Source organism: Engystomops pustulosus, chromosome 4 (genome assembly GCF_040894005.1).
Source record: "Engystomops pustulosus chromosome 4, aEngPut4.maternal, whole genome shotgun sequence".
Classification (NCBI taxonomy): domain Eukaryota; kingdom Metazoa; phylum Chordata; class Amphibia; order Anura; family Leptodactylidae; genus Engystomops; species Engystomops pustulosus.
In genome coordinates, this window is record NC_092414.1 from 139490514 (window position 1) to 139505115 (window position 14602).

Sequence of the window (14602 nt, forward strand, 5' to 3'; positions counted from 1 at the left end):
TGCACTGCTTGCTGTGATGCATTTACTTGTCCCTCAGGAATATTCAGATATATAGGGAGAAAAAGACTTATATATAGGCATATATTATAGGTATTTTGTAATCTTCTAATGCTTAATTACTAATGCTATCAGTTTTAGTCTATAATCCAACAGGTACAAGCTCTAATAAATGCAAACCAATAGTTAATAGTGAAATGTATATTTCCATGCCAATGCTGTATCATCTACTGAGGTATTTCAGTCTTATTTTATCACAGTGGTTTGCTTTAGAAGCTGTTAAACACATGCTTATGGTAAAGTTAACAGTGTCTTTGGTTACCTAAGGTGAAAGATTTAGAAATAGCAAGTGTTCTGTCAGGCCTGGCAGCTAAAAGAGAAGAGAAGAAACTTGTAATAGAGCCAAGTAATGGGATAGGTTACACTACAAATTAAGTCCAAGCTCTAGAGAACGTCCCATACTTTATTTTCATTGCTATACGTCTCTCTTCCTGGGTGAACATCTCCCCTTACCTCTTCCAGATTCTAGTCTTGAGACCTCAGTGATCTATAATATAAATCATACTGATGAAGTGAGAAGGCCTTCATCCTTCTATCGCTATTAGATTGCTATGTGAAAGATCACTGTCAATGTGTCAATAAATTGAAATTGCTTTATTTAAAGGGGTATTCCATTTATAATATTGAACTCCTTTTCAGGTTGGTTTTTAGTGATTGAAATGAAATATCAAGACCCGTTTCTGCACAATGTATGGTGGTGTGCTTCGTAGAAAGTTAAAGTTTGTAGTGTAGACAGTCTTTTCACTGACCAGGACAAACATTTTAATGTACTGTAAACTTTGTCGAAAGAAGATGTGAAACAAGGGAGAATGGCATCTTTCCATCACTCAGCACCCACATGATAGTAAAGAGAGTTATGGCTACCAAATCTAACTACACAGAATTCTCAGGGAAAGTGAGAGCTAAAGAGAAAAATGCCAACTGCAGTGGAATCATCAGATTAAAGCAGATACCCATGAAAAGGTGCAAAGAGCATGAATTGGTGAAGGTTTCAAAAGATCCTCTTAAACACCCTATTGTTACCAACGCATATCAATTTCATATGCTGGCAGGTAGGGTATAGCTGTTTTGGTGCGTGTAAAAAATTAATAAAAAATAATACATAGCGATGAACAACAATCCAAAGAATGTGTCTTTTTGTTCCACCAGCAACGTTTCCCCATCTCAATGAAGGCATTGTCATGCATTTTCATGCTTGAAAATGCCTTCATTGAGAAGGTGAAACGTTGTTTGAATACATGGTGGAAGCATCCACTATTGCCCCTTAAAACTGATGCTCCAAACTGGTTCTTTTCTTTATTGGGGATAGCCAGGGAACCTGGGGCTCTGGTAATTCCCCCAAAGCACTTCTGCTTAGTTTACATCAATTAAAAACTTTATTTTATAAGTACAGTAGAGAAGCAGAGCTCTATATAAACATGTGGCTACAATCCTGCCGCTGAGAGTTACCAGTCAACAGTAATGATTTATACAGCTCAAATGAGATGGTTGATTTCTTTTTAGAAATCTCCTCGTAACCCAAAAAGCAGTCATGTAGCAAATATCAGACAACTGCTAAATACAACTGTCATCAATAAATTACCAAACAAACTTAGCAAATATGGATTTGAAAAGCTATTGTTCGGCTCAGTTCTGCGCATTTTTGTGCAATGTATCAAAAAAGTAATTACATGCAGTCCCCGGGTAACATACAAGATATGTTCCAGAGGTTTGTGCTTAAGTTGAATTTGTATGTAAGTCGAAACTGTATATTTTATAATTGTAGATCCATACAATTTTTTTTTTGTCCTAGTGACAATAGGAATTGACATTTTTTTTGCTGTAATGAGACCAAGGATTATCAATAAAGCTTCATTACAGAGACCTTACAGCTGATCATTGCAGTCTGGGACTAAAGGAAAGCATCCAGAGAGCTTCGCCATAGGTCACAGTGGGCAGAGGGGTCCGTCTTTAACTAGGGATCGTCTGTAAGTCGGGTGTTCTTAAGTATGGGACCGCCTGTATATGGTTACGATCCATAGGTCCATTGCACTGATTCTGGAGCTGTTGGAATTTTTTTCTCTAGCCTCCACCATTCCTGAGAAGTCAGTGCCATTATTTCCAGCAGCCTGATATGTTAATTAGGTTCTCTATAGTCAGGAGGATATTCTGGGCTGCAGCTTGACACCAATCACCTGACAGTAAAGTCAAGAATGTAAAAAGTAAGTACACTTACACAGTACACTGAATGCTCAGGAACACTGATTGGCATTTAATAAATAGTGCAAAGAGCCGGGGCTGGTGCAGGGGGAGAAACATCCAATTTAAATTCCCTGTTCTTATTCTGTCATATCCATTAGAAGGATATGAACATCAGGTGTGCATTGTGCTCATGCAGTGAGATCCTCATTCCTTTGTGATATGATGGCATGGCTAAATGGTATGTTCTGTTATTTGTGCTTCGGAACCAGCAGATATCTAATTTACTAAATTGTCTTCATATCCACTAATGCTTCTCTGCTTAAATGTCTCCTAAATGTGGCGGTTTACGCTTGCTGCAGCCGATCCAGTGTCAGTCGATATTCTCGTTACACGTCTGCAAGGTAATGCTCTTATGTCTTGTTTTGTATATTTCATACATATCTATTAGATCAAAGTTTTCTTGCATGTGACATGAACTCCAAATATATTTTCTGAGGAACAATTTATGGTTGGATTCACACTGGCATTATGGGTCCATATTTAATGTATACCTCATCTTTCAACAAACTTTGCAGAAATCAGTAGTCCGTTGTCCATGATGACTGTTTCTGGTCGTTAAATGATATTTACCTACCTGAACTAACTGATATGTTATGAAGAGCTATGCCCACACATGCCACCTATAACTTAGGAAGCAAAAATATGCAAATTATGCTAATGTGCACTTCCCCTCCCTTTAGCAGAGCACCTCAGAGCTGCAATAGACAAAAAATGTCTTCCAAAACCAGAATGGAACTTTAAAACTCTTTCTTTATTGCACTTACAAAAATGTATTTTAATAATACTATCCAATACAGCAAATCCTGATATTGTAAGTGAACACATTTCACCTCAGGGCTCCAGCTCCACAGCAATAACAATTCCCCCAGTTACACTGCCCCACCCATCGCCTTCTCTCAAACTTCCAGCAAGATGTGTCCCAGAGGTGCTCTGCTAAAGCAATGCTAATTTGCATATTTTTAAAGTAAAGTTTTATAATGGAATTAGAAGTTGAACAATAAAAACAAAGGGATGTGTGGTATTTGTGAACATAGCCCTATATTACAGTTAAACTGGGAACTTAAATCATGGTGAGAGAGTCCCATTAATCCTTTTAGAATTTATAAAAGAATTTGCTTGCAAGATGGAATTCAGCAGAGATTTCAGAGTAATAAGAAGGAGGACGATTGCACTTCCCCCCTCGCACTGTGTGCTAGAAGTCATTGCTGCCACTAGATCATAGCAGGCAGAAGGGGAGGGAAGTGGTGAAGGAGCATGAAGAGGGGGCACATATTACTGCATGGTGTAACAGCCTGTGAAGCTACAACATGGAGGGTCTCTGGTAACACTCTGAGAGCCATTAAAACTCAGCTTTTAAAAGTTGACTTTAGAAGGAAGGAGGCCATAGGTAACAAATATAAGTGTAAGTGTCCCTGGTTTATCATGGTCTTAATGGGGTTGGTCACCATTAGTCTCTACATGTGTATGTTCCTGTTTCTGAGATCTTGAGCATTTCCCTGTTCTCACCATGCTGCCCTCTGCATATATACACAACTTCCTGTTTCTCACTCATTGGGTCCGTCCTAATAGCATCACCCACTGTGCCTCTTTTTCACAGTCCATCTCACTGGCAGACACAAGGAGAGGAAACGGGGAGCAGGATGAGTCTTAGAGCAGACGACAAGACAGTCTTATACTGTGACAGATTTATCATCCAGCATCAAACATGTATATGAGTCTTCTGCAGTATAACACTGTCTAGTCTAACTTCGCACTGTCTTACCTTACCACACTTTTCTTAAATCTGTACCTATGTATTTCAAGTGCCTCAAGAATCCTATCTGATATGCTCTATTACAGGCCTAGTTACAAAGCTGTTCTCTGTAGCTTGATGTAGTAAATGGGGGTAATTTATCTTTAGACTAGACATTTATACCTTTCTTTTTTTGTTTTTCTGGGTTTTGGACTTATTTAAAGTATCTAAGAGGGTGGTATATCAGGCATATTAGTCTGTTGGCTTTTTGTAACTCTAATTTTAAAAACTAACAAAAGCCACAAATTCTTCTTCCCCCTCTTCTAAATATTTTATTATGCCTGGAGTTGATTTGCACCAAAATTGCAACTTTTTAAATGTAATTTGTGGCATTACATCTGGATTCTAAAGAAACATCAGGCACAACACTAAAAGTCTCTGTTGCAATGAACTTTGCTAGGCAAATGGAATACTAATAAAGATAAAAGAACCCCTATGTGTATGCTGCTATACAGGACTGATAATGCTATAACGTCAGAATTTCATCAATGCTTTCAACTACTTTCAAATTGCAGAGAATTGGGTATCAATATCCTGTAAAACAACCTCAGCTGACATAGTTTTTTTTTTCTTTTACATATTATAAAGTTTTACATTTTCTGTAGTTGACACCCTTTGAGACACGCTTTTGGTTCCATGTTAGTATTATTGTGTGTGTTTTATTTTTGATACATGTATGTCTTATTATCAGGACAACATTCTGCAATATAATATCCCAACTGACTGAAGAGACACAACCCTGTTTTGAGACAACATTGAAACCCAGGGCTGTGTCAGAGGGATCAGATGCAAAGTTTATCTGTATGGTAACAGGTAAGAAGTGTGTGCATGAATTTATTTATTTACATTATTTAACATAAAATCCTGCTCCATTAAAAGGTATTTCCCCCTGTATGTTAAACCTATGGCGCCTTTTTTTACATTATTGATTGCAATGCAATAAACAATTGAGTCAACCATAGTATTATCATAACCCTGTCATAAACTGTTTAGGCCAGTGATTGACAACAGTGTTCAATATGGCCAACGTATATGGACTGTGACCAGCAGGAAACATGTAGGACATAAATTACATTGTTTTATAGATTCATTTTTTTATTTCATGGCAGTACTTGCCTTTTACCAAATATTTGCATAAAGGGCCCTGGTCACTAACTATATGGCCATTAAATACCTTATCTTCATATTGCTGAAATTAGGGACTCGGCATATAGCCCTCCACATTCAGAGTGTAGAACTACTACACTATAGTGAATATACTACCACAAAAAGCGGCGTTACAACGTTCTTTAGTAAAACCAAAAAAATCTATATCTTTATTTAATGCATAAAACAACACAAAATTGTATTGTCATGAAGTAATTAATGTGACAGAGGAATTCCAAACAATAAGTCCGACAGGACAAAACCACATGACCACATTGAAGGGTATACTACTCATTCCTTTAGGTGACACATCAATGTTATTTACACAGCCGTGTATGTCAAGGGTAAACATAAGATGTGCACCTAAAAATAAAGTTCACAAATAAAAGACTGGTGTCCTACCCATATCACCCATATCCTACCCATATCACGCGGTCTATGGTTACCTCTCAGACTCCCCAATGCGCGTTTCGCCCACGCTTCTTCAGGGGGTGCCTATATGGCCATCCTGGGCTTGGACTGTAAAGATGAAAATAATGACATACTATGTAGGGATTAGTATATTTATAAATTTGTTGGTATGTTTTGATACTTTAGTAATTCAGGATAAAAAGAATGTTAATGTTTAGGTCTTGCAAACACCATCAATAGACAGATTTGACTGGTTGGATTCAATCCTAACTGTAACAACAGATATCTTGGAACTCTATGGACAATGAACATTCAACTGTGTCTAATTACACATTTCCATTGTAAATACATTATACCAACAGCCTGACAACTGTAATATAATCTGCTTATGAATTGTAGGTATGTATGATACAAAACACAAAAACATTGGTGGGACATTTTTTTGGACTGGTCTAGTCAAAGTCCTTACTTGAACTCAGACAACATGCAGTGGCAGGAACTCAGACCTATGAGTGTGTCTGTAATGGATTAGAATTCCCCCACAGTAATATGAGAAATCAGCAGCAAATTATAGAAATGATGGGCTTTAAGTGGTCATTGTCTGTCTCACACAGGTGATATTGGGGCAAGTTCGATTACCGTATATACTCGAGTATAAGCCAACCCAAGTATAAGCCGAGACCCCTTATTTTACCATCAAAAACTGGGAAAACCTATTGACTCGAGTATAAGCCGAGGTAGGGAAATGCATTGGTCACAGACCCCCCCCAGTATGTAGCCAGCCTGCCCCCAGTAGTATACATCACTGCCCCCAGTAGTATACAGCACAGCTCCCAGTAGTATACAGCACAGCCCCCAGTAGTATACAGCACTGCCCCCAGTAGTATACAGCACTGCCCCCAGTAGTATACAGCACAGCCTCCAATAGTATACAGCACAGCTCAGCCTGCCCCCAGTAGTATACAGCTTGCCCACAGTAGTATACAGCCTGCCCAGCGTTAAAAAAAAAAAAAAAAAAACTTATATACTCACCCTCCGGTGGCCCCGACATGCAGCGCTGCTCCCCCGATATACGCGCGGGTCCTCTGCTGGCTTCCGTGCCCGTCTTCTTGCTTCTCTAACTTCGTGCCGGGCGCCACCATTGTTCTCCCTTGACGGCGCCTAGTATGACGCGTAGCTGCTGACGTCATACTAGGCGCCACCTGGAAGAAAAACATGGTGGCGCCCGGCACGAAGTTAGAGAAGCAAGAAGACGGGCGCGGAAGCCAGAAGAGGACCCACGCGGACATCGGGGGAGCAGCGCTGCACGTCGGGGCCACCGGAGGGTGAGTATATAAGTTTATTATTTTTTAAATATATATATTAAGTATTGACTCGTGTATAAGCCGAGGGGACGTTTTTCAGCACATTTTTTGTGCTGAAAAACTCGGCTTAAACACGAGTATATACATGGAATATTTCCTTGTTATTAAGAATTTGAAATTGTTGTTTTGTTAAAAGTGCTGCTCATTTTGGGAAAAAAATTTATTTGGAATAAAACTCGCACACTTTTTAGTAGTGGGATTGGGGTGACTAATATAAAGAATGACTTATTCTTTATAAAATACATTTATTATATATTATTATATATTATGTGAAGTGTGACCATCAGCTCATTTACCACTTGGCAATGATAGTTCATGACTAAATCTTGTTTTTATACGTATATAGATAAGTCCCATAGTTCCTGGTAAGATAATAGCCGCTTAGCAAAGATTATAAAGATGGAGACAATGAAATGAATCTTCTGAGAATGCAGTGATGCAATCATTGCGCTGCTGGTTAGAACGGGTAAAGAAGGGATTTTAAAGCTGGTGTGAAGTGGTAATAGATCAGATTTCAAACACTGACGTCCAAAGATAAACTATCCACAGGAGAAGCTTGGCACTTGCTCCCTGTTCTGACAAACACATGGACCTATTTGGGTCTTAGCTTTTCATGTTACCCATTACTTTGTTCTGTCACTTTTGTTTTCATATAATTAGTTGTGGCTTCATCTCCTGACAATGTTTCCCTTTGCTGGTAACTATTTTCATTAACAATTTCCACCTACATCATAGTTTCTGCTATCATTGCACTTAAAGGTCATACCATTATTATAGACCAGTGGTCTTCAACCTGTGGCTTACAAAATGTTGAAAAACTACAGAATATTGCCCTGACAGCTGGAGGATATCAGGGAAATCTTGAGATGTAGTTTGGCAACAAAAAACCCCCCAAAAGAATACTTATGTAATTCATGTCACGCTAGTATTTCTGCTACTTTTTGTACACAATTGGCTGTAACGGGCACAGTCCACATACTTTGGTCATACTGAACACTGTTACCAGTCACTGGCCTAAACAATGATACTAATATGGTTGACTCAATTGTTTATATCATTGCAATCAATAAAACTCTGCATAATAAAGCCACAATGTTACATTTACTGCTTGGAAAATGGCAGAATTAATTTTTTTTGCATAAAAATTGTTGTTTGTCTCAGAAGAAGCTTTCAGTAGTAAAATGCATAGTAAAAGTAAACAATGTATTACCGTGACAAAGAATTCTTCTAAAAGGATTAAAAGAATCAAAGATTCCAGTAGTTGATATAATAGGTATAATAAACTTTCTATTTTGTGAGATTTACAATGGGAACTAGACACACCTTCACCTTCTTCTCACCCCATAATAACCTAAGCACAGATCACAGAGCATGTTCAGATTATACTCAGTAAAGTGGCAGACACTGACAGTAGAGCAGGGGTGCACCAGCTTTTTGGGTCCGAGGGCCGCATTGTCATACCGCTACCCTTATGGGGGGCACACTATTAACCAGAAACCTAGATGTGCCAAAAACCACTGAAAATTCCCCCCAGAAACCACTACTGCATAAGCAGCAGTTGTACAATAAGCAATATAGACCCCAGAGTACACTACAATAAAGACAATTATAATGATGATGGAAATTGTCTCAACCCATGCAGCAGGTAATTGTGAATAACTGCCTGAATGCAGGGGCTCTGATAGACCCCAGTACTGTGTTCTACCTGCAGCATTACAGTTATTCTTACTTATTATCTGCTGCACAGGGCCGATTCTAAGATTTTTGCTCCCCTAGGTGAAAACTGAAATGCCGCCCTATACTATTATACTGCCCACTATGCACAAAAATATAACTACTTTAAGACTAACCCCTATGTACAAAAATATAAGTAATTTAATACTCCCCCCCTATGTAAAGGAACATAACTACAATAATACTGCCCCCTATGGACAAGGATATAACTACTATAATACTGCCCCCTATGTACAAGAATATAACTAATATAATACTTCCTCCTAAGTACAGGAATATAACTACTATAATACTGCCCCCTGTGTACAAGAATAAAACTACTATATTACTGCCCGCCATGTACAAGAATAGAACTACTATATTACTGCCCCCTATGTACAAGAATATAACTACTATAATACTGCCCCTGTGTACAAGAATATAACTACTATATTACTGCCCGCCATGTACAAGAATAGAACTACTATATTACTGCCCACTATGTACAAGAATAGAACTACAGGCGGTCCTCTACTTAAGGACTTACAGACAACCCCAAGTTACAGATGGACCCCTCTGGCGACTGTGACCTCTGGTGAAGCTCTCTGGATGCTTTACTTTAGTTCCAGACTGCAAAGATCAGCGGTAAGGTGTCTGTAATGAAGCTTTATTGATAATCCTTGGTCTCATTACAGCAAATTTTTTGTCTGAAGCTTCAATTATAAAATATACAGTTCAGACTGTTCAACTAAAATACAAACCCAAGGAACCTATCATTATGTTGTTATTTTTTTATATGGTTTCTTTGCTCTATGTTGCGAAGTCAAGGAGGTGGTCCTATCCCCCTCCCTTCTATAATTCTGCACGCAAGGAAATCTGTAAATTGGTGATAGGACATCTGGAGTGCCAGTGTTTGATGAATATCCTGCCCATCCAGATACATCAAGAGGCTCCAGCCCCCTGATGTATCTGCTTGCCGGGTTACACAGTGTACAAATGTCAGATGATGTAAAGGACATAACAGTTGCAATGCCTGGTGTTATAATTATTTTAGGGCTTGTACTCCAAAACTGGTACACAGTCCCTTTTTGACTGAATGCTACTGAATATTTTCCCACTATATAACACCTTGCTCAAGTCCTCCTTCTCTATAACATGTTGCCTACATTTTCCATGTGACAGGTTCTCTTTAAACTAATATACTGTAACACAATCAGCCAGATTCATCATTGGGCAGGCCTCTTCCTCCAGTGTTTTGCAGTGGCTCTTTTAGGCAGCTTGATAAATGTGGTTTATTTAAAGAGGACATGTCAAGGCAATTTGGGACACTAAACTACCCACAATTCTTTATAGATTGGTGGTCCCAAATCGCCCTTTAGCAAGTCGCTCCTTCCCACTAAAAACCTTCATACTTACCTAGATATGGGTCTGATGAGGTTCGGTGGACCCACCTCGAGTACTCCCCATGCAGTACTTTAATGAAGCTGGAGCTGTACATCCTGACTGCATTCCACAAGCCCCGTAATTACAGCGCATGCATGTGCAGGCGTGGGAAGCATTGGAACAAAGTAAGTATAAAGGTTTTTTTATTTTACTAGCAGGCACAGAGCTGCTTGCAAAAGGGCAATTTGGGACACTAACCACCAGTTCGTAAATCGAGTTTCATTTTGAGGTGTTAATGTTTGGAGAGAGTTTTGTGACTTTTTTTTGTAAAAAAGTCACAAACAGTTCCTTGACAAATCTGGAGAAAATTGCTAGAAGTTAAAAGTGGACTGGGTTTGCAATAAGTTATAAATATGGCGCAAATTGCAGATGCAACATTTTTAGAATGGAAAACTGACATAACTGTGATAATTCATGGGACCACTGTGCTAATCCAAGCTTATTCTTGGACTAGCATAAAGCTGAAAGAACTGAGAATTAGGACAGAAAGATTGAAAGGAAGGTGCAAAGTACGGTATGCATTATGCATTCATTCTGACATTTTTATTGTGAACCAGAAGAAGAAAAATTGTAGTATTTCATGAGGTCATGACATTTATTTTAAATTGAACATTTGCTTTTAAGCATTAGAAATTAACCATTTCCATTTGCATCTGGTAACAGTAACCTATTGATGAATTAATTTGTTTCTCCCCAGGATATCCAGAACCTGAGGTTACATGGTATAAAGATGATGAAGAAATGGATCGATATTGTGGTTTACCAAAATATGAAATTTTACGGAACGGGAAGCGACACACTTTGCAGATTTACCAGTATGTTTTTACACAAAATATACATTTCTGATTAAAGCAAACCTGTCACCAGAAAGGTCATTTTTAACAGGTGAGAGGTTCCAATAGTATATGCTATGCTGATTTTAAAAAAATCATTTATAAGAATTCTGTATCCTTTCAATAGTTTATACATGCTCAATTCACATTACCTGGTTCCCCACCAGAAGCTTGTGGTGAGTCCAGGGGGAGGGGCAGCTGCAGTCTGTGTGTGCTTGTGTCAGTCTCCTCTCCTCCACACTCATCCAGATCCCTGGTGTGGAGTAGAGAAAGAATGCAAGAGGCACAGGCCACAAATGCCCCTCCCCCGGGACTCTTCACATGCTGCTGACATGTCACAGGTAATGTGAATTGAACTTATATAAACTACTGAAATGATTTAGAATGATGACAAAGGATCATCAAAGCATAGTTTATTGGAATCTGTCACTAGCTAAAAATGACATTCCTTGTTACATTTCTTGTACACATAATTAACTTATTTATTTTATAGGTGCAGTGAAGAAGATGCTGCTATTTATCAAGCATCAGCCAGAAATAACAAAGGTATTGTGTCATGTTCTGGAGTGCTAGAAGTCGGAACTATGACTGAATACAAAATTCACCAAAGGTGGTTTGCAAAATTGAAGAGAAAAGCTGAAGCCAAAATGCGTGAAATTGAGCAGAGTAGAAGAAAAGTTAAAGAAAATCTTGATGAAAGTGAAAGACTGAGGGCACTGAGTCCTGAAAGGATTCAAAGAAAGAGGAGATTCTCATCTGAAAATAGAGATGTAGAACCTGAAACAACAGAAAAAGAGGAACCCATAAAGGTTCATATTCCAGATCCTAATTCTAGACTTCAAGAGGAAGTGACAAACACAAAAGAGCAACCACATAATGTGGTCAATGGCTTTCATGTAATGGAACAAGAGCAGAAAGAAGAAGTGACCACAAATGGTTACACTGTACCTGAAAACATAGAGGAAAATGGTAAAGAATTCCTTGCATATGTCTATGAAACAGTAGAAGTCATCACAAAAAAATCTACACCACAGGAATCCTATGCAAAGAAAAAGAAAAAAGAAGAGCAGCCGCATTTAAGTACAACAGACTCAACAAAAGAAGAAACAAAACAGGGAACTGCCAAGAAACAAGAAGGCATAAGTCCTTCTCCTAGGAAATCTCGATTTGGTAAAGATGTCAACAAGACACCAGTGGAAGAAAAGATGGAGGTTCAGACACCACCAATTTCAATTAATAAAAGATTTGCCACTTCTACCCCACCGAATAAATCAGCAAAAACACCTGATCCTAAAAAAGTAAAAGATAATATTATGCCTAGTAAGAAGGCAGATGATTCTTCCATTCCAAAACCAGGTAATCTGCAAAGCAAGGATGATATAAACTTTTCAATAAAGGATATGTATTTTGATGATTCACTATCACAACCTGAAGTTATATTACCTCTTGACCAAGTCAAGAAGACAAAAACTGAAGATCACACTGATGTTAAGCCAGCAGTTTCACCATCGCAAGGACAAATTAAACTACCAAAGGCAGCTCCGAGACGTTCAAAAGAACAAAGAGAACTATCTGTTGGCCGAAAGCCTTCACCAACAACAAGCAGAAAGAATGAATTTCCTTTAAATAAACCAGTTTCAAAAATTGATCACGTTGCCCTTGACATTAAGCCAAAGTTAGAAACATCAAAACCGGTAGCAGATAATGTAACTGGTTCTTCTATGCTTGCCTCTGGCAAAATGGGTACCACTGATGAGCAAAAGCCCAAGAAAATGGAATCAGAAGTGCTGGTTCCTTCTTCTAAATTACCTTCTGAGATCAAATCACAAAAGGATAGTACGGATGAAAGTACAAGTCTGGGAGTAAGGCATGAACTTCAAGGCTCAGAGAAGAACATGATATCCTCAGAAGACCCCATTGAAGTAAGTCTATTTTGTTGTTTGCTTGCCACATAAATAAAAAAGTTTCCATCTTGACTAAGATCACAGACAGTGTCTAATTATAGATGAGACACTCATATGTGGGAACAGTTCTATAGCCAGCCCATCATGACATCTTTACTGTTTGTTCCAAATGCCGCTGCCCATGTTCTTATGTAAAAAATGTCATGTGAGATACTTAGGTGTCCACCTCGCATTGTTTATGGACGTACAATAGACAAAAGGCACTTTCACTTTTTACATAATCTCATCGAGCTTTGACAATATTGAAAATTAGTTTCAAAATATGGGTACATTAATTTACATAAATGTGGCTCCCTCCTTTTATGAATGTTTTTATTCTAAAAACATTTAGTACAACCATTTCTATAAATTTCATGTCTTGCAAAAAGGTTTTTAGTGAACTCCATGAAAATTATGACTACACACGTGTGTAGTCCACAGGCCGCAAACAACATTCCTGTGGGCCGCTGTTTGCAGCCCTTGTGTCATAGAGGATGTGCACCCCAACTCTCTGTGCATAATCCAACTGTCTGGGCCCCAAATTATAGAGCAGGTCCTAGCCAGCAACAGGGGAATAGGATCTGCTCTATAATTTAGGGCCCAGACAGTTGGCTCATGCATGGGGCTGTGGAAACCATGGCCCTGTAAATTAGCCCATAGAAAAGTATGTACAAAACAAAATTCCAGCTTACTGCATCCCTTAGAAGACTTTTCTGGTGCACAAAATAGCTTGAGGCTTCACGGGTGAAAGTGCTATATGAGAAAGGAATCCAGCACTCCAAGGATCAGCTTCTTGACATGCCGTTTCACTTATAAAACCCAGCCCCGAGCTCCTAATTATTTATGCCTCTTGCATGAATTCAAGCCTGCTCCATGATAGATACCTCCCTCTCCCATGTTGAATAGGGAGGTGACAGGAGGCGTGAAAAAATAGCAGCCGGAGCGCCGGATGTCTCGTCCTCACGCTCCGGACTGCTTTTTATAAGTCTCTTTTTTAGATGATCCCAACGTGTCATGATTAAAGAAGTCCACTACCAGGATCAAGATAAAAAGAAGAGTAGGTGAGTATTTGCAGTGTTTTGATACTTTTTCTGACTGGTTGATCTCCTTTAAAAGCTTAGCACTGCATACAAGGTAGACTATATAGGCAGATTGACAGATTTTGACAATTTATATCTTAGTCATGATCTGAAATGTAATAATCTGTGCATGAGTCCCTACATTCATTGTACTGCCAGATTTAAAAAGTGGTGCAGGTTTAAGTTGAAATTGATGCCTTGCTCAAAGTACATGCCAGAACCATTAGGAGGCCACTGGTTTGTCTTCTGCCAGCAGGTTAGAAGTGATAGTCTTAATATACTGTGTACAATGAAAGGCTATCTAGTGATAATACATTGGTGCACAGTTGCATTATGATTTTGAGTAAGGCTCTTACAGGTGTGAAACTCAATGGTAAGAGCAGGACTTAAATCCACCTCCACCAACTTGATCCCGTGAATTCTTTCTCTATACCCCCTAAGCAGTCAGTTCCATTATTTCAGGGACGAATTATGCAAATTAGGCACTCTACCTTCATGTGGGTGATGCCAGAATGTCTACTCTTCCCCAAAATGTACACATGATAGTATAGAGCCTAATAATTTTATTGGTTGCCTGAAC

General features: G+C 38.8%; 1 protein-coding gene across 2 annotated transcripts in view; it reads left to right on the forward strand.

The window, feature by feature from the left end:
- Positions 1-14602, forward strand: part of ALPK3 (alpha kinase 3) — an 88335-nt gene that overhangs the window by 35065 nt on the left and 38668 nt on the right. Inside the window, exons 3-6 of one of the 2 annotated variants that reach the window (XM_072147706.1) lie at positions 2598-2639; positions 4782-4903; positions 10865-10982; positions 11494-12922. In XM_072147706.1, the coding sequence (XP_072003807.1) occupies positions 2598-2639; positions 4782-4903; positions 10865-10982; positions 11494-12922 (1711 nt within the window). The remainder of the gene's footprint in view (positions 1-2597; positions 2640-4781; positions 4904-10864; positions 10983-11493; positions 12923-14602) is intronic. The other variant, XM_072147707.1, reaches the window with a different exon arrangement.